Source organism: Mya arenaria, chromosome 10 (genome assembly GCF_026914265.1).
Source record: "Mya arenaria isolate MELC-2E11 chromosome 10, ASM2691426v1".
Classification (NCBI taxonomy): Eukaryota; Metazoa; Mollusca; class Bivalvia; order Myida; family Myidae; genus Mya; species Mya arenaria.
In genome coordinates, this window is record NC_069131.1 from 47737079 (window position 1) to 47764502 (window position 27424).

Consider the following 27424-nt stretch of genomic DNA (forward strand, 5'->3'; position numbering starts at 1 on the left):
ATGATTAATTGCTCTTGTTTCTGTATATTTGGTGTTTTAATTAGCACTTGTTTGTAAATAAATAAAATTAATATTGTTTTAACTTTTATTGTCATTTTATATCATGCTTATGTGACCTGTACATGTACATATACGAACTCGAAATCCCACCCGTCCCGACTTAAAACACCCTCGCTTGCCTTTAATTAATACTATTGTTATTCTGGGTCATATCGATAACTCGCAAATCAATGGGCCAAATTATAATTAAATGTGTTAATTTACCGTACAAACAAAAGTTCATACTTTTTAATGCTCTATTGTGAAATATTTTTGAAAGATAACCGTAGAGCCTAAAGCCGTTTTCTATGCAGAAACCTGTATCGTTTCCTTTCTAAAAGACCAATATAAAATACCCATTGTAAGTAGATCGAAGCAGGAACCTATAAAACTAGGCCACTCACAACCTCTTACTATTTCGCATTAATAAATGTCTGTGTTGTAATTTCATGAGTTTAATTCGATAATGTCAAAACACTACACAACTGCATATTTTGCGATTGCCATTTAAAAGAGATTGACGTCCAAGATGTAATACCGCTGGTGTAAATTTAAATGGACCAAGTTATTAACTCTGAAACCTTGTCAAAAATACGATAACCTAAATTCTTCACAAATGTTGTTTAGGCATGCCTGACCTCAGTGTTCTGTTAAGGCTGTCCTTAACAAAGGGTTTTGTTGGCATAATGAAACTGTATAATGTATCGCCTGAAGTAACAAACATATGATGTCAGTCCTTTAGACTTCTCATTGATGCTAATAATGTTAATATGCATCGACGAGAAAGCTAAATGACCAGCACACAGGTTGGGGTACATACCGTCCACCCCACCCCACGAAGTTAAAGCGCTTGTAAAGGGAAGTCACTGTTTATGATATTTTGAAATGCGGCAATGTATTCTGTGAACGAGTCTTACCACGGTTGTGTGGAATGACGTCATAGCAAGACATTTGTCAACAAAAAAGAAACTTGTGATATTTAGTCATAATCTATTGAAGAAAAAACTTATTTCCCATCACCAAAAATGGGTTGTATTATTGGAAGTGTAAGTAATATAATGTTCTTTTTAATGTTACATAGTTGATCTATCTACACTTAGTATGCTATTGCTGTATTTTTGTCGACGCAGATAAATTTTGAAAAGTAGGTCACACGGAAGACATCTTGTAAATAAATGGAAGGACTTTCATTAGGTTCCATTATGAATGAATGAAACTCAGCCTTGTCATTGTCATCGTCTCTGAATGTTAGCCAATATAGGTAATGTTTTTGATTATTACTTAAGGGTTTATAACACACACTGACAATTGCAGTAGAAAATAAACATGCCAATTTAAGAGGAAGCAGAAAATCCTGAACTAAAAGTGTAATGCTAGGCATTTTAAGCAACGGCATTCTGCCCTTTTTGATTACAGGAAATGCGCTGTGCTGCCCTTTAATCTAGTCTAAAATAATAGACGTGTTATACGGGATTCTTCCAATCCCTAAGGCCTAAAAAAAAAATACATTTGGTTCGGGTTACCCGACCCTACCTACGGAATAGGCGCCGACCCTACCGTTTTTATAGTCAGTTTGAAAAAAAAATTGAAAAACTAAAAAAAAAAAAAAAAAAAAATTTCGTTTTTTTTTTAATTGCTTTTCAATATGTAGTTTAAACCTTAAACGCTTATGCAGATGATAGCTTTAACACCATTCTCCAATGATGAAAATGATATTCTTATATAAAGCCTAATAAAAAAAAAAAATAAAAAAAAATAAAAAGCCTACCTACCCTACCTATTTTTGAAAAGGATGTAACCCTAACCAAACAATTTTTTTTTTTAGGCCTAACGTCTAAACGGGAATGTGCAAAAAACGGGGGTGTTTTAAAAATATTGAAATTGTTTTAAGTGAAGTATTTTATGGTTGAAATTGATCATTAAGAGTTATATTCATATTTTACTATATAAGTGAAATGTTATTTTGCACTAAACAAGCATTTAATGCATTAAAACAAGTTGTTTACCTTTCCAATAAAACGAAAGTTGACTGACACAGACAACAATTATGTGAAGGGGAACAACTCGATACAATTGTAATAGCTCAGCCTCCTCCGTCAAAGCTTCGAGATAGACCTCATTTTACAATCGTAACAACTCGGCCATGGCCGAAATGTTCCGAGCGATTTAAAACTGTGCCCTAAAGCCTTGCAGGTGCCCTTCATGTATATATCGTTATGTTTTGACAGAATGAAATGAAAAAAAGCCGTCAAACTCATAATTATAAGTTGGATATTTATTTTTTTGTGTACAGAACTAATATAAAATAACATTATCTGGTAATATTTCTTGTTTTTATGATATTTTATAGACGCTATATGCTTTAACCTGGAATCCTGATCGGAACAACTACCCACTTTTGATACTAAACAATTTGTATGTGAAGGATTTGCCATATCAAAAATCTAAAAAAAATCCGTCAACGTACAATTATTTGGACTACCCTTTAATCCTGCACTGAGCCTTGTCATTGTCATTTGACAGCTTCTTGTGTATTTGTGTATTAAAAGAGATGGCACATTATATTTTTCTTAATATTTTTTCATATATTCGGTAATTTCCTTATCATATAATTTGATCAGTTGCAAGCCAATTTTGTAACATTGCCCATAGGCAGAGTTATTGAATGTCAGACAATCAGAATATGCATTAAAACCCCTTATAAATGCAGTGTTCTGCCAAGGATTAAAAAAGATGGGGCCGAATGGCCCAGCAGTCATGAAAATTAGGGGCCATTTTCAAAAGTGAAGGGCCATGACCTTTTCCAGGGAAAAAATGAAAACTTTTAAATGAAAGTGTTTTATTTACCCATTATATACATGGTGTAACATCCACATGACATCAGTATTCTCAAATATTGGACAGATCCATTTAACATTTAGAAAAAAACTTTAAACATGGCACAAATGAGACACAGTGATATATGTTAAGAACAGTTTCACATGTCAATGTGTTGTTATGCTTTATCAGGGATGTGATTGACCTGGCAGCTGTAGGGCTGAAATCATTTCGGTCATTGGGGCACTTTTGGGGTCAAAAGCACACTGCCGTAGAAGAAAAATTGGCCCCAAAGCACACTTGTATCATTTTTAATCAGCTAAAAAAAAAATTAATCTTTTATCTTTATTTATTTATTTATTTATTTTTTTTTTTTTTTTTGGGGGGGGGGGGGCCTTGGGGCCATTAGATCCGCGGAATTCCGCGAATCCGCGGACAAATCACATCGCTAAATTGTAACCCTCCCCACCCAGGAATATTTTCCTGTTTTGCATTCCTCTAATGCACCAGGGCCTCATTGAAATTATGTCTCCCCCTCTCTGGGGGAGACATATTGTTTTTGCCCTGTCCGTCAGTCCGGTAGTCCGTCAGTCCGTCCGTACGTCACACTTCGTTTCCGATCGATAACTGGAAAACCGCATGACCTAGGATCACCAAACTTGGTAGGGAGGTTGGTCGTGAGGTGTAGAGGATCCCTATTGTTTTTGGGGTCACTAGGTCAAAGGTCAAGGTCGCGGCGACCCCCAATATAAAAAACATTTCTGCTCAAAATCTTGAGAACGGTTTGACCTAGGTTCACCAAACTTGGTAGGGAGGTTGGTCATGAGGTGTAGAAGATCCCTATTGTTTTTGGGGTCACTAGGTCAAAGGTCAAGGTCGCGGCGACCCCCAATGTAAAAAACATTTCCGCTCAATATCTTGAGAATGGTTTGACCTAGGTTCACCAAACTTGGTAGGGAGGTTGATCATGAGGTTTAGAAAACTCCTATATTTTGGGGGGTCACGAGGTCAAAGGTCAACGTCGCTGTGACCTCTAATGTAAAAAAATATTTCCGTGCAATATCAGGAGAATGCTTTGATCTAGGTTCACCAAACTTTGAAGTGAGGTTGGTCATGATGTCTAGATGATCCCAATTGTTTTGGGGGTAACAAGGTCAATAGTCAAGGTCGTGGTGACCTTCCATGTAAAAATCATTTGCGTGTAATATCTTTATGTCTCCCCCATTTATGGGGAGACATATTGTTTTTGCCCTGTCCGTCAGTCAGTCCATCAGTCTGTCAGTCAGTCAGTCAGTACGTCACACTTCGTTTCCGCCCAATAACTATAGAACTCTTAGACCCAGGAACTTCATACTTGGTATGCTAGTTGGTCATGACTAGTAGATGACCCCTATTGAATTTGGGGTCACTAGGTCAAAGATCAGGGTCAACGTGACCTTGAGGTGAAGAAACGGTTTCCACTCAATAACTAAAGATCCTTTGGGTCCAGGAACTTCATACTTGGTATGCTAGTTGTTCATGACTATTAGATGACTCCTATTGATTTTGAGATCAAAAGGTCAAAGGTCAAGGTTACCTTCAGGTAAAAAATGTTATGTTGGCAGTGACCTTAAGCTTAAAATGGTTTCTGCTCAATAACTAAAGAAAGCTTGTACCCAGGAACTTCATAGTTGTTCATGACTAGTAGATGACTCCTATTGATTTTGAGATCAGTAGGTCAATGGTCAAGGTCACCGTGACCTTGAGGTGAAGAAACTGTTTCCGCTCAATAACTAGAGAACGCTTGCAACCAGGATTTTCATACTTGGTATGCTAGTTGGTCATGACTAGAAGATGACCCATATTGATTTTGAGATCACTAGGTCAAAGGTCAAGGTTGCCATGACCTTGAAGTGAAGAAAAAGTTTCCGCTCAATAACTAAAGATCCTTTGGTTTCAGGAACTTCATACTTGGTAAGCTAGTTGTTCATGACTAGAAGATGACCCCTATTGATTTTCAGATCAAAAGGTCAAAGGTCAAGGTTACCTTCAGGTAAAAAATGATACGTTGGCGGTGACCTTAAGCTTAAAAATGGTTTCTGCTCAATAACTTAAGAACGCTTGTACCCAGGAACTTCATTCTTGGTACGCTAGTCGGTCATGACTAGTAGATGACCCCTATTGATTTTGAGATCAGTAGGTCAAAGGTCAAGGTTGCCATGACCTTGAGTTGAAGAAATGGTTACCGCTCAGTAACTAAAGAACACTTGCACCCAAGAACTTAATACTTGGTATGCAAGTTGGTTATGTAGATGATCCCTATTGATGTTGTGATCAGTAGGTAAAAGGTCATGGTCATGATGACTGTGAGCTGAAAAATGGTTTCCGATCAATAATTGAATAACGCTTGCGCCCAGGAACTTCATACAATGCAAACTTCGTTTACATTTTCCATGATTAATCAACAACACTTTCTTCTCTTCACTATTTAATATAATCGAATAAACCAAACTTCACTGTTGGTTTGTCTCCAGTCCAAAGTTACAAATTTCATGTCCATCATTTATTTTTTCTCAGCTACGACCACACAATAGGGGAGACAAGCGCTTTTTCAAAAAAGCAATCTCTAGTTGAATTTGTTTATATCTCCCCCCTCTAATTTGAGTTGTTTTCTTTTTCTCAGCCATGATGATGACATTGAATTTAGTAAAAAAAATATACTACCCGTCGCAGTTGGATAGTTACATGTATTCAGACCAATGAAAATCGTTGTTTTATCGAATGAATGCTGTGTTGTAAAACTTCTGAAAAAGAAATTGATTAAGTAAAAACGGCTCTTTAAAAATTCAATTAAGTCAGAACGGCTTTTCGAAAAAACGGGCGCGCCGATCGGCCCGTCTACAGGTATTTCGTTGCGCCATCCCGATTTTTTCTGCGCCAATGGCGCAAGGGCGCGTCCTTGGCAGAACACTGTAAATGTAAATGTCAGATACGATAGATAAGGAATTTTAGATAATGCTATCAAGCACCATAGTCTATTAGCAGAAAACAAATGTTTTTGTATTTTACAAATCAGACACACTGTTGCAAACATTCTTGCTTTTGAAGCAGATGGACATTACTGGTATTTGTAAACGTTTTTTTAACAGTGAATGTATTAAGACTAGTCTAATTGTTTCACATATTTAGCTTCCTTTGTGTTTTGTCTTTATATTAGATGTTTTTTAATAGGAGAAAAACGATGTGTCACTGTAAACAAACAAAAAGTACAAGTACTTCGTACCCAAAAAGGAGACTGTCTTTAATGAAAATTCCATCAAGTAAATGAGATTTTGTGGTATGGAACAAAAATTGTATCAGGAGTTCTATTTTTCGTCTTTCAAGCAGTGTGTGTTATTGGGGACCGGCATTTTTAGACGACTGGTTTAGAAAATCATGCAAATCTGTCAATGGTTGATACGGATTCTTATAGGTTTAAGTCAGATTCTTAGTCATGAAATATTAATATCACTGCAATTTTAATATCACTGCAAAAACTTATATTATGATATATTAACTCAATGTGCCCTTAAGGCCTAAAAAAAATACATTTGGTTCAGGTTACCCGACCCTACCTACGAAATAGGCGCAGACCCTACCGTCAGTTTGAAAAAAAAAATGAATGCTTTATACAGAAGATTACTTTCACACCATTCTACAATGATGAAAATGACATTCTTATATAAAGCCTAATAAAAGAAGCCTACCTAACCTACCTATTTTTGAAAAGGATGTAACCCTAATCAAACTTTTTTTTTTTTTTTTAAGGTAAAAAATCCCAAGCCCTTTATCAGTCGTGGAGGAAACACTAGATATATAATTTAGTATAACCATCAATGCCATAGGTAATAAGATTGAATGTATTTTGGCAGAAATGCATTTTCTGCTGATAGTATGGAAACAATATGGAACCAGCTATTTTTTGTCCTATTTTAAATGCATCCATACTGTTGTGTTATTTTATAGTTTTTCGATATACTTGTAAAATAACACAACATCGATGACATAAAGTGGGTTGTACATTTTGTATCTTTGGCAGTGTAAGAAAAATGATGTCTATATACATATAAAAAGGTCCCACACCCACCAGCTGACATGGCCATACATGTTACATAATTTTGACCAGCAATCATTAATTACTAGATACTTTATTTCATTAGTATCCTGATCCAGTTTGTCATATATTTTTAATGTAATGCATATTATATTTACAGTTAGCATGTTGTGTGGGCAGTGCAGCCTGCAGCCTCTGTTGTGCATGCTGTCCATCCTGCAAGAATTCCACATCAACGAGGATCGCATACTCCATGATGCTCCTGTTCGGAACCATAGTGGCTTCAATCATGCTGGTGCCCAGCTTGAGGTCAAAGTTGGATAGTGTGAGTTATTTAAGCATAAACTGTGGTCGAAATTAGCACAAGCTCGCAAGTCCTGTACTGGTAAAATTCTTTCCGGGCTTGCTCAAATTCCAGGTTTTATACAGCAGGGCTTGTTAAAAATGTAATGCCAAACAGTAGTATATGAATTCAGGCTTGTCCATCCAAATGACTAATTTCGATGACTGTTTAAATGAAGATATTTAGCTTTAAAATAAACCGTTTTTCAGTTTCCGAAGCAAAACATGTTATGCTACAGTACTGTTATAATCTTAGTTTTGTTATTATTTATTTACTTTCTCCATTTACTGTATAAATAAAACTTATTAAATTTTATTCACATGTGACATTTTTTTCAAAACACAGCATCCATCAATTTCTGAGTATGAAATGACCTATAACTGGAGGGTACGAAATAAATGTAAACCACTGAGATAAACATCAACAAAACCATAAAAGTGAGAAAATAACTTGATTACTTCTTTCCAGATTTCAGGGCTTATAAAAGAACTTTGTATCCCTGGACCTGAGACTAGTATGGTGGTGTACTTAAAGAAATAGTCGTTTACCAAGTTTGATTTTCCATGGCTGCCTTCTTTTATAAGTTCTTGTGCTAATTTTCCGCTTCTTTCTAGATACCTGGGCTTTGTAAGAACTTTGTATCAGTGGACCTTGGACCGGGAATGTCATGGGAAAAGGACAGTTCATTACTGAAGTCCCAGCAGTGTGACAATGTCGTAGGATACCTAGCTGTGTATAGAGTCTGCTTCTCCATGGCGGCATTCTTTCTCCTCTTTTGCGTTCTGATGATCAAAGTCAACTCTTCAAAAGATCCACGATCCAAAATACAGAATGGGTATGTTTTGTTTAATTGATGTAACATAAGGTTTCAACTGACAAATTATTTTAAATTCTAAGTTATGATGTATTTATATTCTTTTTATAAGTTTAAACCAAAATAAAAGAAAATATTTGACAGCCTTGAGCATTTCATTCTATGAAGGCAGAAGTGTGCCTATGCTGTTTACAATGAGGGCAGATGAGTGCCACAAAAACAGGACAGGATGTAGCACCCTTTCATTTCCCTTAAGCTAAACTCCTTCATTATTAATAAGCGTAGTTAGCTTATTAAGTTCAGCAGATAAAAAACATTTTGCTAAAATTCATGAATTCATATTAAATTAACACTAGGTTTGGTAGTGAAAAGTCATTGGCAGTGTGGCTTTGGTGTTATTGTATGGCAGCAAAGTCATTTTTATGCCCCCACAAAGTGGCGGCATATAGGGTTGCCCTTGTCCGTATGTACGTCTGTCTGTCTGTCCGTACGTACGTACGTACGTCCCGAAGATTGTTTCCGATCTAATTCTTGAAAACCGTTTGTCCAATCCTCACCAAACTTTAAACACATGTTTGTGACCATAATATCTTGATCAAGTTCGATAGTCATGGAAATCGCTTTAGTCATTTAGGAGTTACGGCCCTTTTTTGCCAAAAATACTTCAAAAATATATGTTTCCAATCTAATTCTTGAAAAGTATGTGTCCAATCCTCACCAAACTTTACATACATGATTGTGACCATAATATCTTGATCAAGTTCGTTAGCCATGGAAATCGCTTTTGTCATTTAGGAGTTACGGCCCTTTATTTGCAAAAAAAGACTTGAAAAATACGTCCCGAAGATTGTTTCCGATCTAATTCTTGAAAACTGTTTGTCCAATCCTCACCAAACTTTAAACACATGTTTGTGACCATAATATCTTGATCAAGTTCGATAGTCATGGAAATCGCTTTAGTCATTTAGGAGTTACGGCCCTTTTTTGCCAAAAATACTTCAAAAATCATTATGGCTTATTTTCTGTGACAAAAAACCGAAGTGGGGGCATCCGTGTCCTATGGACACATTTCTAGTTTAAGTATACATGTATATCATATATTCCAGGTTCTGGTTTTTCAAGGTTCTGATCATGATCGGCATCTGTGTTGGGGCTTTCTTCATTCCCAGAGGAGAATTTGGAACAGGTAAAGGTTGAAATATACTGATGAGTCTGATCTTGACAAAGATTAATCTTGAAATTCGTAAAATCAGACTATGTACAGTTGTAAAGTCATTTTTTTGCTGGACTTCAATTAATAAATGCCAGTAGTATCAAGTACCTTGACATGGATATCAATGGCTTTGGAACAATTTTAACAGGAGTCTTGGCCACGTAAGGTTTTGGGGAAGTTCATTTGCAAATGCTCAACCCCATTATTAAAACATTGACAACTTATCATATTTCGGGGTATAGGATTTCACGACCTGCTTATTTTGCAATAAAATCAAGTATATCAAACGCTCGTGATATTTAAAGGGACTGTACACCAGATTGGCACCAAAAAAAGTATTTTTCTGTAATGAATCTCAGGACAATTATTTAATAAAATGTTTTACTCTTTGGTATCATAATTGAAAAAAAATACCAAAATGTAAACAAAAAATCGAGTCGGCGACCGGGGTCAAACCGGTGTCGAACCGGTGTCGCCAAAATTGCAGTCCAGTGTTGTATCCACTGTGCCACGAAGGCTTACCCTAAACAGTCTGAATATTTAAGCTATATACCTAACTTGGTAATATCACGTGATAACATTGACTAGCCAATCACGCATAAGGGACGAATTCTACTATGTAGACATACCTAGTTATCTTTTTGAATGGAAAAATACATAAAAACTGCGAAAAATAAATTAATTGTAAACTATGTGGTACATCAGTTAGTAAGTTTCAATGCATTGTACACATTGATACTAAGTTTATGTCAGTTTTTGACTATTTTCTTCTTTTTTTTGCTTTTTCATCGTACGGAGTACAGCCCCATTAAGCACTGAATCTATGGTACCTGCACTTATATCATAATCATCCTCTATTGCAGCATGGATGTGGATCGGCCTGATTGGAGGTTTCCTATTCATTATAATACAGCTGATTCTACTGATTGACTTTGCGCATGGCTGGAGCGAGAGTTGGGTTGAGAAATATGAGGAAACAGAGGCTAAATGCTGGTATTACAGTAAGTCAGTTTTTTATGTATACATACTATTATGGGGAGATTATTATAATCAACTTGTTTGCAGATGGAGTGTAAGTTGGTCAGGGAAACATATATATATGTACTTGCTACAGTGAGATATTGAGTTTGCCTTTTAAATTAAGATTATTGTGATTGACTTTGTCATTGGCGGAGGTGATAGTTGGATGTAGAAACCTAGGTCTAGTGATACCACTTCTGTGAGTGAAATTTATTTGCAGAAAGACCATTTAGGTCGTTTACATTCTCATTGCTAGTGTTTAAAGTAAAAAGAAACTACAAATATCAGAATCTACTTTTAAAAAAGTTTGCAGAACAAGTGACCACCAACTGAAATGACTAGGCAAAGTTGGTGACGCATCCTGTCATAAAGTCAAATACTAAGCAAATGACAGTAGTAAACATAATATTGTAATTTGTTAAGGTAAAACGATACCTATACTTTACACTTTAATGCTGCGCTATATTTTCTGGCATTGTTTAAACCAACAGTTTAAATGTTTTATTATTTTCAGGTTTGCTGTTTTTCACCATATTTTTTTATGCCATTTCACTGACTGGAATCGTCCTGTTCTACCTTTACTACGCCCATGTAAGTGTTCATATTATTTTTATTTTTTTTAAATGAAAAGTAAAAGAGATGTGCCTTTTCAAGCTATTTTCATTGGTCAAAGTTATCCCAAACCAGAGATCCCAGTGTTTGTGAAGTCTTTGTGGGTTTTGCTCAAAATATACGAATTTTACATATCCTGTTTTGTGACAGTTTTAAAAGCCAAGTGTAAGTGTATGAATTAATGCTCATTAATTTCTTTGTGGCTTTCAACATGATTCTGTGTGTGGCCATATCTGTCAATTTCTTTCGTCAGTGAACATGAAAAAATTATAACTATCTTCCGTTTCTTCAGGAGAGTGAATGTGGCCTCAACAAGTTCTTTGTAAGTTTCAACATGATTCTGTGCGTGGCCGTGTCTGTCATTTCCATTCTGCCAAAGATACAGGAAGGTAAGTTTTTTCATTATGAATATGTTCATGGTAATGTTAAGCAAGTTTACTTAAATCATATAAGGCGTAAGCTTGCCTTGGAACCACAGCCCATATTCACTCAATGTTTTTTGGGGGGACCGAAATTTGACAGATTTTCTGGCTTTCGATGATGATAACATGGCTGTTGAAAAAATGACTGTCTGTCTTATCTTTGGTATATCATAACCAATGCTCGTAATTATACCCCCACAAACGAAGTTTGAGGGGGTATATAGGAGTGAGCTTGTCGGTCTGTCTGTCGGTCGGTCCGTCTGTTGGTCGGTCTGTCGGTTTTCATGGTCTCCGGATGATAACTCATGAAAGGCTAGACAGATTTGAAAAAATTTTGGTACACAGGTGTAACATCAGAAGATACAGGTCAAGTTCGATATTGGGGCTGGTGGGGCCAAGGTCAAGGTCACTGTTACTAAAAATAGAAAAACGGTTTCAGGAGGATAACTCATGAAAGGCTTGACAGATTTGTAATTTTTTTGGTACACAGGTGTAACATCAGAAGATACAGGTCAAGTTTGATATTGGGGCTGGTGGGGCCAAGGTCAAGGTCACTGTTACTAAAAATAGAAAAACGGTTTCCGGACGATAACTCATGAAAGGCTTGACAGATTTGAAAATGTTTTGGTACACAGGTGTAACATCAGAAGATACAGGTCAAGTTCGATATTGGGGCTGGTGGGGCCAAGGTCAAGGTCACTGTTACTAAAAAAGAAAAACGGTTTCTGGACGATAACTCATGAAAGGCTAAACGGATTTGAACAATTTTTGGTACACAGGTGTAACATCAGAAGATACAGATCAAGTTCGATATTGGGGCTGGTGGGGCCAAGGTCACTGTTACTAAAAATAGAAAAATGGTTTCCGGACGATAACTCATGAAAGGCTTGACAGATTTGAACAGTTTTTGGTACACAAGGTGTAACATCAGAAGATACAGGTCAAGTTCGATATTGGGGCTGGTGGCGCCAAGGTCAAGGTCACTGTTACTAAAAATAGAAAAATGGTTTCTGTATCATAACTTTAATTGGGCTTGAGATATTGTGATGAAACTTGCTGTATAGGCAGCCTCTGTGAAGACAATGCTTGTGATTGAAAATGGGGGCAGTGGAGTAAAGGTTTTTGTGCACTGTTACGAAAATAGAAAAACGGTTTCCGGACAAACAATACATGCATGATAAAAGAAGATGCAGTGTGCAGTAACCTTGGAGTTATGGCCTCTTTTCAAAGGAATGGTTTGCCATTCCTGTGTCCAGGCGGCATTTGGGGGTATTCGTCACTCCTGTGACAGCTCTAGTTCTTGGAATGTTGTATAAGAAATCATAACATTTAGATATTATTGTACCTTAAGGCTATTCCATTTAAACATTTAACCACCTGGGGGAAGGCACTTTAGATTGTGCAATTCCCCTACAGAAGCAAATTTACCCTTTTTGAGTTCAAATTAGCGAAAAAACCCCACACCCATATACTATTAAAATAATTGCCTTTCCCTTGGGGGTTATATGTTTTACTGGAATAGCCCTTATAAGATGTTTTACATATTTCCCTTTTGTCTCCAGCCCAGCCAAGATCGGGTCTGCTTCAAGCATCCCTGATCACAGCCTACGTGACGTACCTGACTTGGTCTGCCATGACCAACAGCCCAGGTAAGACAGTGACAGAGAGTGAGAGAGATAAGTCGACCAAAAATCATCCTAATTAGTTAAACATTTGGCCAAATCTTACTGATTTTTACAAAATGATGGCCCAAAGGTTTTGCCTTTTTGAGGCGTCCTATCACGGTCTATATGAGACATACCTGACTTGGTCAGCCATGACCAACAATCCTGTTAAAATAGCGCAAGGGTAAAAGCTGCACTCTCACAGATTGATTGTTTTGACAAGTTCTTTATTATTTGTCTTGGAACAAGCCAACTTGTGCGTAAAGGTCTGAAAATCAGTGATATAAGACAAAAAAGTAGATCACAGTTTTCATATTTACATTTAAAAAATGATGTTTTATGGCTTAAAGTGTTTCTAAAGCTTTAAGAAAAATGAATTTTTTGGCAGTTTACCAAATTGAGATCTGCCTTTTGTGAGTTATCTAATGTGACTGAATTAAAGGCACTAATGCCAAAATGAGCTGATTCTGAGACAAAAAAAATAGTATTTTGTTTTAAAACTATCAATTTGTGAAGGTTCAGCTTTAAGCCATAATCTGTTTAAATGGCCACCTTGAACTTTCCCGAACTATCCTTATGTCGTGTTTGGAGAGCTCTGCAAAAACTGAGTTAAACGTTTTGCCTTATATTGAAATAATTGCCCAATAGGCCTAACAGGCATTTTGGAGTTTCTTTTCCTTGAGTATGGCAGTTGTATGCGGGTTGTATGACTTCATCTGCCAGGACTAAAATTATAAAGTTCTGGGGCCGTATTCAATAAGCATCTTAATAATATTTTTCAACTAAGTGAAAAATTGCCATTTTTCTATTTGAATTTTAAGAAAACGAACAATGTTTGTACAACAAAAATATGGAAAATAAGCAAGAAAATGGTCTAAACAATATATGCATATGAATAAATCTGATGAAAAGAAGCGGGTATTTAAAATAATCGTTGTCAAAAGTTACGAAATTCTCTCTAAGTTGAAAATATTTACTAAGATGCTTATTGAATACGGCCCCTGGATTGATCCTGAAATTAGTGAGAGCTTTAATTATGTGATTATGTGAAGCTAGTTTTTCTGGACATTTGCATTAAAATTGTAAGAAAAACCTTAAAATGGATATAAATTGATTTGAAAACAATTTGAATTGTCAAGTGTCAAAATGATCTAGTTCATGTCCAAACCACATTGTTACGGTCAAAAGATAGCCCTGGTATCAACGTTGAATGAAAAAACATCAGGGCCCTGTTTCATTAATGGTCACATTGCAATATTAGACCTCGACGTCGCAAATTTGCCGATTGCATCGCAAAATCTATTTCATCAAAATTGCAACGTCGTAAAGAGCACCTGCTCGTCGCAAATATCGGTGCTTTTACAGAAGTGTTGCTGTTACTTCAGAAATTTGATTGATGAGTTTAGATAAATAATAAATTAAATGTTATTGTCACATGATTTTGCAAGTCATAGGTGCTTTTGTGAACCACTTTTTAATGAGGAGTATGAAAATTACTCCACCAGGTAAACAAAATAATTTCATTCAAAGCTTGTACGGGAATGCATGTAAGATTTACTTTATGTTTTTTGCACCAAATTCCTTTCTATGTTAGAATTTGAACCATTATTATTGCAGACCGTGCTTGTAACCCCAGTCTGACCCAGATTACGTTCAACAAGGATACGAATATCACGACCCAGAGTCCTCACGACCTCTCCTACGGCAAAAACTTCGACTGGAGCTCCGTTGTGTCCCTCGCCATCTGGCTATTTGCTGTCCTGTATTCAAGGTATAAGGCAATTTTGTTTTAGAATGCCATTGAAAACCAGGATCTTCATCACCTATTTTAAGGGAATATTTGACTGTTTCCTTGCGTCCCTGGTCAACTGGGGACTGTTTCACTAAAAAAATTAGTCAAATGAAAGAATCTTCGTGTCATATTTACATTATCATTATCTTTCAATAATTTAGTAAGAAATGATTTTAGCCAGTATAAATGATGAGAAAGCAGAAGATATTAAAAACACTTGATGTCATCTGTTATGTGTAACTACAGATTTAAGATTTATGAAGTTACATCCCTGGTTCTGTACTGACTTGTACTCCAGGTATGACAATATTGTTTTAAGAATAATTATTTTAATGTAATGCCACCCCATTATGACAGTAAGGTAGGAACAATATGCATACAATACATATACACCATTTCATGTAAATATTAGCCAAAATTTTCTTGTGGGATGTTGTTAACATATATCTTTTGGTTTAGAGGAAGAGGTGACAAACTTGGAGTTGCACCAACAAGGTATGTTACGTCAATTCCTGGAATTGCTCCACAATGTGTATGTAAAATTATATATTCCAGCATCCGAACCTCCACCAACAGCCAAGTAGGAAAGATCACAATGTCTGAGAAGACCATACTACAGAGCGATACAGGTAAACAGTTTTGCCCCTTTTCATAAATAAACAAACCTATTGTCCAAAAATACTGTTTGTGCATTAAAAGTTTTTTGTGTTTCACTAAAGTTAAATAACTAGAGCTGAGGACAGTTCACTCTGAAAAAGGAAATGTTTAAAATTTCAGTCGATGTTAGCAAATTGGTCTAAATGTAGACAAATTCTTCTATCATAAATTTCAATTGTGATGGAAATTATTGTACAATTTTCTTGGTGAGCTGTGTTCAGTTCATTAAGAAGTCATTAATTATATGTAAAACATTTAGGAAATGCAAATTGAATATCACAATTAGAATTCCATGAATGTGTAATACACAGTAAACAGACTGATGCAGTCATTTCCCAGCTTACGGTTTATTAGGGAAGTTTCAAAAATGAAGTTGTAAGCTCAATTGCTTCAGGTATAATTTTGAAAAGAATCACTATGAATTACCGTATCACTATTAATTAAAAGAAAGGATTTTTTAATAAAAATGATGTCGTGACTTTCAGGTTCAGACAAGGTCCCTTTGACTGTAAATGGTAAAATAAGCGCGCCTACATAATCATGTGTTGTTCAGTGTATTCATGCATATCAAATAACGCTTTCACCCGCATTATCCAAACACGGAGAAAGGATATTTTGTGTTGGGTGGTCCTATTAATAAAATCAAACACAGTTAAAACCAATTGGCTCGATTCGCTTAGCTCGATTTCCTCATACTGGATGGATATTTGATTTACTCTTTGTAAGCATTCCCACTTGGCTTGATATTTGCAAGGCACAAAGTATTTTGGCTGGTCCCCAGGATATCGAGCCAACGGGTTTCGACTGTATGTTATCCTGTAGTTAAAATAAATATATGCAGAATATCAAAGTCATCACTTCTTTCTAATCCTGTTTAACTTTCCATTAAAAAATTCTATGTTTCTTGACCCAGATATTTATGTCTACTTTATCCATTTTCAAATTCTGTTAATTTTGAAAGAAAGTATTTAAAGGGCTGAAAGAGTTATTTGCACTATAGAAGGCTTAGATTTCATTTAATTATTAAAGCAATATCACCACATTCAACCATTTTAGCACCTTTTTTTTACAAAGCAGTTAGTGTGTTGCATGTTCTATCACAGGAGTTTTTAATAGATGTTTCTTTTCAATACATGTTAATTCCCTGAGTTTCTAAGTTTTATTACGTGCCTGTTGGCTTCCAATATACCATATATGTCCAAATACACACCTTTGCACTTGTCATTTTGAACACCCACATACGCTAACTTCCAAATTGTCTGTGAAAATTGGTGGTGTGTAACCTAAGAGTAGTACAATATGGAACAGGTTTATATTGGATAAAATGGCTGACCAAAAATCATCTTCCTAGGAAACAAACCTCAACTTTTTGTTGTTTTTTAATCAGTATAATATTATTAAGAGCATAGAAAAGACTCCCTCATTTGTAATAGGGCATGCATGTCTAAAAGGGCAAATATGGTATTGTTGGAATTTACCAATTCAGTCATTGTGGATTTTGTTTATGAACCTATGTTATGTAATTATGAGGATGCAGCCTTAATTGGTTAAACAGGTCTAAAATGTATTGATACATTCAATTCAAAAAGATTTTTGAAGCAGGTTGAACAATATTAAAAACACATCAGTCAGAAGAAAACCTGAAGGCCAATACACCATGATTATTTATTTGTATTATGGATTTAGCAAAACATTCCAAGCCCATTGGGCATGTTGTGCTTGAATTTCTTTAGGCTCTGGAGGGATTTTGCTAAACTTCTGACATTGGCCTAGCGCTTTTCAAGCAGACTGATCAAAATGAAGAAATTATTTGTAACAAAATGTTACTTTATAAATACACAGAAATCTTTTAATAAAATAGACCAAATAAAACATACAATGTTATTGAATTGTCTATTAATAAATGTTAATTAAATATCAAGACTATGTGATTAAAACACACATTACTTACATTGCATTTGCATGTAACGTGACATTTTGAGAATGTTATTTTAAACTTTTTTTCTTTAAATGAATGTATAATGATTTCTGTGAAGTTTGTTCTTTGCATTTGATAAGCATTTTTGATCTGAAATTTCGATTTTACAATGCTTGCTTAATTTTGCATGTGTAATAGGTTCTTCAGATCCAGGTATCTTGAGTATAAAAATCCGTCATCCGCCTGTGTAACAAGCAAGCTTAATTCAGCCAAGGAGATCTAAATTGCTGTGACATTATATATGAATCATTGTTAATTTCATTTTTTTTTTAAAAACTATTGTTTTCACATTGTTTTAATTTGACCATATACATGAATAATTGAATCAGACAAGTAATCGTAATTATATGTGTCCCTTTATGGGATTTTAGCTGAAAGTCTTTGGCCATGATCATTTTTATAAGTACAAAAGTCACAGATTTATTGTTTAATGTTAACTTGGCTTAGTTAGACATGTCTAGTGACAGAGATCTATGATATCACAATTTAGTAATAATGATGTGAGTGTACCCATACTTACCTCACAACAAACAAATGTAAAAATGATTTCCATGCACAGCTTGTTTGATTATCATATCATTTTTTTTTCATTGGGTTTGAAAATCGTATTAAAAATAATGGATCTTTTTCATTAGATATGATCATGTTCCCTAAAAAAAGCTTCTCTGTTATCGCTAGACATGTACTGCTTGACCTGCACGGGTGATTAAATCAGCATATTCAATGATTCAACCATAATAGGCAGAAAAAAATGTGCAAATGAAAAATTTGCGAGTAGATGTTAATTAAGCACTAAATTTTGATGCCTTTTATCTAATGTTCTGCTAGATTGCTAGCAGGTTTGTATACAAGAGTGCCACTGGGTGGACACCAATGCTCGTGGTTTTTTTTCAGTCAATAATAGAGGCATTGTACTTGACAATTATTGAAGCAGAGTTGTGGGACTTGCTATACATGTGGGATTTATTTGAACAGTTTTTGAGTGAATGTCTTTGCACTGTGGTGATGATGCCAATGATGCTGCTGCCGGTTTTCTCATTGAAAAACAGGGCTCATAAGTTACTCCCAACTTACAGAAGATTTTACATTTATAAACATACTTATATCTATTGAATGAGATTTTGTTTGTTAAAACCTTCCCATCTTGGGATTTACAGTGGATTCTTGGCTCATTTTTTGAAGAAGAAAAGTTGAGGTATTAGCTGCGTCGCTTGACTCAAGACATTCAAATAAGGCTTAGTCCACCTGTTGTTAAAAAGAATATGCACATGTACAGCAAGGTCCATTACTCTAGCTTTAATTATTCTTGAGTTATGCCCCTTTTTAAACTGAGAAACAACAGAAGAGGGTTGGTGTTTGCTCCAGGCTAGTCACTGTTCCAGTTTAAATGTATAATTGCATTTGTGAAAAAGTTAATCAGTTGGATCATTAATATGCCATATTTAAGGAGTTGTTACTTCTTTCTTTAATAGATTATTTAAATCAATATTATTCATGATTGCTATCCATGTATGGAACAAGATTTAATTAAGTATGCAGACATTATAGCTTTTTTATGGTCCATTACTGTTAAACAATACAAAGTTCAACAGTTACTAAGTTATTTAGAGTTATCCCCCTTGTTGGATTGAAAACAACAACAACGACCAATGAGAATTGCCACGTGCTCAACGGCGCTCATGTTAAGTTTGCCTTAAACATTTTTTATATGATACTGAACAATAAATTTTATAATGCATCAATTCAATTTTTTTCCCCCTAAAATCTCATTGTGTTAATCTGTGTGTGCTCATGTTTGTAACTCATCTCAGAGCGTTATGCATCACTGTAGACTGTCTTTAAATTTCACACTGGTATAATCTACTGAGTTTTTCACAAATCAAACTGTTGGTAAATATAAAACCTACTAAGATATTCGAATTACCAATGCTTACTGGTGATTAGATACTGGCATCACAAATTAAAAACCTCATGAGAAGCCGAAACCATAAAAAAATCTTAAAAACGTGACTCAAAGAATATTAAGGCATTCTACAGTATATGCTCAGTCTTGCATCAACTTTTATTTGCGCTTACCATTCCAATGTTTTTCACGATTTTGTGATGATTTTCTTCACTGTATTTTCTTACAGGCAGTAACTATCATAAAGGTAACTTTGTTCACAATCTTGTGTGGAGTTATTGCCCCTTAATCTCTGAGAAAAGACTTCACTTAGATTACATGTTTCATGCTCTGTGTTTTATTTAAGTTCTGCTTCCCTGCTAACTTGTGTTCTGTTTCATTAACATCATAATCACAAAGCTGTTGCTATATTATAGTTAGATTTAGATGGTTATTATTAATATATTGATATAAACAGGAACATCTATTTTCTTCAGTTTACATGGATTCCTAGGCCCTATTTCTTGAACAATGTTAAGTCTCTTATTACATGATTTAGCTAAGCTTACTATTCTGTTTCTGTACCACTTGCAAAATATTCTTATTTTTAAAACATGGGAGACTTTCAAGGGAAATTTGTCTTTATTAACTATCTTTTATTTTGTAAAATGAAGTTAAAGTTTTAAAGTAATTGGAATAAGATACTTAAAATTGTTAGGCTAACAGTTTTTGAGGAATAGAGGCCTGAAGGTTGTAAACTCAAAAAGTAGCAGGTGTGGGCCCTATTTTATAGCTAATACAGTGGAGTAAGGAAGTAATGATGTAATACCCATAGGGGTTTCTCTCGAAAAAACAACTATATATAATTTATAGTCTTTTCAATATATAAATTATATGGTAAAAATAATGGAGAGAAACCCCTGTGGTATTTGCATTATCATTTTTTTGCTACTGCTGATCTATGGTATTATTTTTTCTTCAGAATTATACTACGAATAGGACACACTTTAATGTCCAAGAATTGATTTTAAATAAAATGTCTGCGTCATATAGTATGAGGCTTATAACAAAAAAAAAATCAAGTCAAGTCAATTTTAAAGCTGCACTCTCACAGATTGAACGTTTCGACAACTTTTATATTATTGTGTCTTGGAACGAGCCAATTTATGCGAAAAATGCATACAAACAGTGATATAAGACTGCTGACAAAATATTAGATAAATGATTTAACATTTAAGTTTAAAAAAAAATGTTGGGTTTTTTGCATTTTTCTTTAACCATTAGTAATGCTTTTAGCCTTAAAAAATTGACTTTCAACGGAAATATGAAAATCTGCAATCTGATCTTTTGTCAGCAGTCGTTTATCACTGGTTTGCAGATATATTCGCAAAAAGTTGTTCATTCCAAGACAAAAAATAAAAAAAGTTCTTTAAACGGTAAATCTGTAAAAGTGCAGCTTTAAGGCCATCCTTGTAAGTGCATATTGTTTTCTTGTTTAAAGTTTAAAACTAAGACAATAAAAAGAAATTTTCTGAACTACCGACTCGGTGAAAAATGTATTGACCAGCTTACTGCAAATAAACACTTATAAGAATGGCCTTATTTACATATAATTAAAAAAAATGAGAAATACCATAGAAATCTGAAACATTGTCTATCTCGTAAAAAAGTATTGAACTGGTTTAATATTACACTACCACAGAGGTAATAGATGGAAATATTTTAACTATAATGTAATCCCTGACAACATTTAAGGCACTTGTGGTTACCATCCTTGTATTTAAGAATGACAGTGTTTTAAAATATGGTACGGGGAAGATAATTTTGTGAAGTTATTAAAATTTAAATATGGTAGAATTATGTAATTTTGGAATAATTAACCATGAAAACAAGATTATAAACAATACATATTTTCATATAAATATTATTTTGAACATTGATAGCACATGACTTTTTTGTTTACAAGTAGTGTTGAAATAGCAAGCTTGTGTTGTGTTTCCAGGCTCCAATGACAACGGTGATGAGGAGAAAGGCGGTCAACACGTCTGGGACAATGAGGAGGACGGCACGGCCTACAGCTACTCCTTCTTCCACTTCATGCTGCTCTTGGGCTCCCTCTATGTCATGATGACACTCACAAACTGGTTCAAGTAAGTGAGAAACTACCTTACACCTGTGGTCATTATATTGTGGACACAGCTTGGCCTACAGCTACTCATTCTTCCACTTCATGCTGCTCTTGGGCTCCCTTTATATCATGATGACACTCACAAACTGGTTCAAGTAAGTGAGAAACTACCTTACACCTGTGGTCATTATATTGTGGACACAGCCTGGCCTACAGCTACTCCTTCTTTCACTTTATGCTGCTGTTGGGCTCCTTTTATATCATGATGACACTCACAAACTGGTTCAAGTAAGTGAGAAACTACCTTACACCTGTGGTCATTATATTGTGGACACAGCTTGGCCTACAACTACTCCTTCTTTCACTTTATGCTGGTGTCGGGCTCCCTTTATATCATGATGACACTCACAAACTGGTTCAAGTAAGTGAGAAACTACCTTACACCTGTGGTCATTATATTGTGGACACAGCTTGGCCTACAGCTACTCATTCTTTCACTTCATGCTGGTGTCGGGCTCCCACTATGTCATGATGACACTCACAAACTGGTTCAAGTAAGTGAGAAACTACCTTACACCTGTGGTCATTATATTGTGGACAAATCTTGGCCTACAACTACTCCTTCTTCCACTTCATGCTGCTCTTGGGCTCCCTTTATATCATGATGACACTCACAAACTGATTCAAGTAAGTGAGAAACTACCTTACACCTGTGGTCATTATATTGTGGACACAGCTTGGCCTACAGCTACTCCTTCTTTCACTTTATGCTGCTGTTGGGCTCCCTTTATATCATGATGACACTCACAAACTGGTTCAAGTAAGTGAGAAACTACCTTACACCTGTGGTCATTATATTGTGGACACAGCTTGGCCTACAACTACTCCTTCTTTCACTTTATGCTGCTGTTGGGCACCCTCTATGTCATGATGACACTCACAAACTGGTTCAAGTAAGTGAGAAACTACCTTACACCTGTGGTCATTATATTGTGGACACAGCTTGGCCTACAACTACTCCTTCTTTCACTTTATGCTGCTGTTGGGTCCCTCTATGTCATGATGACACTCACAAACTGGTTCAAGTAAGTGAGAAACTACTTTACACCTGTGGTCATTATATTGTGGACACAGCTTGGCCTACAACTACTCCTTCTTTCACTTTATGCTGCTGTTGGGCTCCCTCTATGTCATGATGACACTCACAAACTGGTTCAAGTAAGTGAGAAACAACCTTACACCTGTGGTCATTATATTGTGGACACAGCTTGGCCTACAACTACTCCTTCTTTCACTTTATGCTGCTGTTGGGCTCCCTCTATCTCATGATGACACTCACAAACTGGTTCAAGTAAGTGAGAAACTGACTTACACCTATGGTCATATTGTGGAAACCGCATGGCCTCAAGCCACTCCCTTTTCACCTTCATGCTGGTGTCGGGCTCCCTCTGTCATGATGAAAATCACAACTTTGTTCAAGTAACTGACTTACACCTGTGGTCATTATATTGTGGACACAGCATGGCCTTGATACTCCTTCCACTTCATACTTGTGTCGGGCTCCCTCTTTGTCATGTTGACAATAACAAACTTGTTCAAGAAAGTGAAAACAGATTTACACCCATGGACTTTATATTATGGAAGCAATATTGCCTACAGCTAATATTTCTGCAAGATTATACTAATGTTGGGTTTCCTATTTGTCAAGTGACATTCACCAACTGATTGAACACACACAATATGACCTACAGCTTCTTCTTCCATCTCAAGTGGTTGGAATCCCTTGATGTGATCATGACTCTCAATTGCTTGTTGAAAGAAAGTAGAAATCTAGCTATCCCCAAAAGCCATTATACTGTACACCAATGGCCATCACATTATGAACATCACTTTCAGCTTTTCAATAATTTTTAATTTTCATTTTTGTCTGAAGAGAAATGGCCACTAATGTACTTTCAGTACCATTCATTGCAGAAAGAATACTAAAAAAGCCTTGAGCAATTTGTGAAATTAGAGTTTTGGATCAACAGGCTTTATAAATGTCTTATATTACTACATGCAGGTGAAATTTTAACAAACCTAGATTTGTAAAATCAAACTTTGAGCACGCCAACAAATATTTCATCAATGATCTTGTGTTAGATTTCACCACTGCTCAAGTTTGTATGAAAGTTGTACACAATTTAACAAATTATATTCTACTTCTAGACCCAGCTCAGACTTCAAGACCCTGAACTCCAATATGGCGGCCGTCTGGGTGAAGATCGTGTCCAGCTGGCTCTGCATCATCCTCTACGTGTGGACGCTAATTGCCCCCGTTGTTCTCAAGGACAGAGAGTTCAGTTAGAGCGGTTCTACCCTTTTGGTATAAAAATGCCATGGATGGTGATTTCACCATGGCTATCTCCCTTTGAGACATAAACACCATGGATATTATGAGCCATGGATATGATGAACTATAGATTTTTTTTTGAAAAGATGTTGTTTTGGAAACTTGAACAAATTGGAAATGAGTGAAAAAAGACGTGTTTATAAATAACATTGTAAAATGTAAATATTGATTTAAATTCTATTCATATACTGGTAGTTGGATGTGCACATTGTGTTGTAATAATGTCCATTTTAATATACAATCTGCAATTGATAAGTGAGCATGTGGTGATATATTGATTGCATTGAAATGCTTTTTGTTCTCATTTCATCATGTGATCTTGGTAACTATTGTTTCATGATCTAAATAAGACGGCATTTTAAATTGAAAATAAGCTGTAATAGATGATATTATTAGACATTAAGGGAGGAAGTCATTTACAATTTATCTCAAGTACATAATCCAGGGGTGAATGTGACAAGCAGGGTTTGAAATAGGTTTTGAAAAGGGCAGGGTGCTGCAAAAGAGGGACAGGGTGCTAAAGGGGAAAAGGGGACATTGTATGGGGTTGGTATAAAGGACTGGAACAATATGAATTTAACAGAAAAATTCACCAATTGTGTTTAATTAAAGTAATATTAAGTTTCAACTGCCAAATATGTAAAATGAGTTTGTATTTAGAATCATATTACAAGTTTAAACCAAAACAAAAGACTGGTTTGATTATCTTAAGAATTTACTTCTATGAAGGCAGTAGGGTGTATATTCTGGCCTCCATGAGGACAGAAGAGTGCTTCCAAATAAAGACAGGCTGCAGCACCCTGCCATAACTCGTAAGCTAAAATCCAGAAAATGTCTATATGTTTCTTTGTTTAATCACAAGAACTTGTTCACATTGGACCCACACTATCTGTTATTGTGTTGATGTACATGCTACATTTAAAGTTAAACCTTATTGTATTGTTAGAGAGATATTCATATTGTTCCTAATTGATGGTTATCATGATATCACTTTCATTTCTGAGTTTGTGTGTTCTCATTTCTATGATATAATCAAACCATTCTATGATAGTGTGTAATAATGGTTTCAAATTATGTGTACTAACCTACTGCTGTTTGCAAAAAGACTTGGCAATATGAGGTTTTAGAGCATTGGGTTGTGGTTTTGATAAACCTGCCCTAATCCATGATTGTTTTCTTTTAAATGATATAAGTTTCATAAACATCTAAATACAACCAGTAACGGTGCTGATATTTTGGCCATTTTCTGTTGCTTAATCAGTCCAGCGTGATCAAAATTGGTCAAAACAGGCAAATTGTTGAATTTCAGCAGGCCTGAAAGGGGAAACACTATCACTTGAGAGAAACAGATTTAAAGAGAGATTTAAACTTCCTGACTATGCTGAAACCTAAATGAAAAGATATTTGGGTATTCCAGTGATTGACAGTCCAAAACAGCATCAGTGACTTCAGATGAGTTTTCAAATCCACTATGTTGTGTCGGACTTTTACAGTTTGAGCTGTATAATAAGAAATTTGACCATTGTTTAACAAATTGATAAGTTTTTGCAAACAGTAGCATTTAATGCTTGAACATATTGCCTACATTCATTTCTGAAAGAGATGCTTAATATGAATAGTGAAATAGCTTTTAATCTTTGATAAAAAAAAAAATTGGTTTTTAAGATATTTTGTCTGCTCTGTACTGTTACTTTTATAGATATTGTGTTAATAAAAATCACAGAAATCCTGTTTTCTTTGGAATTATATCGCTAATATGATTGTAGTACAGAATGTTATAAAAGATTTAAAGTTGTTAGAAAAAGGACAAGGGTCATATAGAGAACATTTTGTTTTCATAACTTGATTTTTTGGAAAAAAAATCTCCCTAAAAACATCCTTCCTGACCACTGCTTTATCAGAAACATTTGCCTGACTGCATACGGCTTGAAAACATCCTCCCTGACCACTGCTTTATCAGAAATATTTGCCAGACTGCATAAGGCTTGAAAACATCCTCCCTGACCACTGCTTTATCAGAAATATTTGCCAGACTGCATAAGGCTTGAAAACATCCTCCCTGACCACTGCTTTATCAGAAATATTTGCCAGACTGCATAAGGCTTGAAAACATCCTCCCTGACCACTGCTTTATCCGAAACATTTGCCAGACTGCATAAGGCTTTAAAACATCCTCCCTGACCACTGCTTTATCAGAAACATTTTGATAGACTGCATAAGGCTTGGTAGTCTGGCTAGGGCACTCGCTTCTCACCTAGGCAATGTGGGTTCAATTCCCGGCCTGGGCACGTGAGCTTGGTTTGTGGTCACCAAGCCACAAATTCTTAATATAGGATAATTCATTCAAACACCATATTAAGCTTTGACCTCCTGACACAGAACAATTGGGGTCAAATTAGTGATTGTACAAGAATAAAACTACAATTAAGGTATTATCAAAAAACAATTGTACTAAAGATAATCAGTTGCTCGAGTGGAACCAATTATTGATGGTCAGAATAGAACTGATTCCCAACACTAGGTCAAATACTGGCCATGTACAAGTTGCTAATGAATGCCAATTGTCCTGATCAAACAAACTTAATGCTGACATTTTTCATATCACTGTTGACCGTGACTTTTGAAGCTGTTTGGTCCTCAGTTTTAACATTCTCAAGGAGTTGTGCGGTCAAAGATTTCTTAATGTCGTTGATAGTGAGTGACCTTTGAAATACAGACCCATTTATATACGAGTCTTCTACTGGTCTTGGGCAACTACCACTGAAGTTTCATGGTCCTTAGTAAAACTGTTCTCATGGTATTGTGCTGATAAGACTTGTCTAATATCTGGCAGTCTGACGGACCTACAGACGATTCTAAACCACTTTTTTGTGTTGCCAGTAAAACAAATGTCCTCCACGTTGGCATCACTTTAGATTGTCCAGGCGGTAGCTTGGCCATGCATTAGCAGAATTTAAAAATAAAAAAGGGAAACATTCTGATTAAGTTTCATGAATTATAGTAGACCAAATATAATGCCACTAGTTTGTTCAGATGATTTTTCTAAGAATTGACCTAGTTAGTTTACCTAGATTTTGACACCATGTGATCCACATATACAAACAGTTGAGATTTCATGAAGGAAAACATTTTAACCAAGTTTGAACATAATATGACCAATTCGTACCAATATCAAAACAGACAAAAAATGTTACTGTCAGACGAATCGAAGGATGTACAATGCCAAAACAATATCCTCCCTGGTTCAGCAGGTGAAAACATGACATGAAAAGCCAGTGTGTCTCATGCAAGACCCCTGTTGGTAGATCAAAGTCACACTTGAAGGTCCTTGTATTTTGGCTTTTATGAGCTGTCCCTTGGACATGCATGACAAGATAGTAGAAAACTTGGCACAAATGTTCACCATGGTAAGATGATATATATCTGATCGTAAAAAGTTAAGGTCACACTTAGGGGATAAAATTCCTTGTATTTAAATTAAGCATGTCTGGACTGTTACTTGGTTATGCATTTTTTTGCTTTTTTTAAATAATTCGGGCAAGTTTGGATACCAATACACAATGTACAATTCAACAGTGT

The 27424-nt window shown here is 35.5% G+C and overlaps 1 protein-coding gene across 6 annotated transcripts; it reads left to right on the forward strand.

Annotated features, from left to right (window-relative positions):
- The first annotated feature begins 955 nt into the window (after positions 1 to 955).
- On the forward strand, positions 956 to 25576 carry LOC128205456 (probable serine incorporator). 6 transcript variants are annotated; one of them, XM_052907098.1, is made up of 14 exons: positions 956 to 1085; positions 7089 to 7253; positions 7886 to 8106; positions 9192 to 9271; positions 10162 to 10299; positions 10833 to 10909; positions 11223 to 11319; positions 12915 to 13001; positions 14634 to 14787; positions 15364 to 15437; positions 15951 to 15980; positions 19576 to 19593; positions 21328 to 21475; positions 23662 to 25576. In XM_052907098.1, exons 1-14 carry the CDS (start codon positions 1065 to 1067, stop codon positions 23798 to 23800), a joined length of 1449 nt encoding a protein of 482 aa, XP_052763058.1. In that variant the 5' UTR covers positions 956 to 1064; the 3' UTR covers positions 23801 to 25576. The 6 variants fall into 6 exon arrangements, with proteins under 6 accessions (XP_052763058.1, XP_052763059.1, XP_052763061.1 ...); XM_052907099.1 differs by lacking the exon at positions 15951 to 15980 and adding an exon at positions 17582 to 17596; XM_052907101.1 differs by lacking the exon at positions 19576 to 19593.
- The last annotated feature ends 1848 nt before the right edge of the window (positions 25577 to 27424 follow it).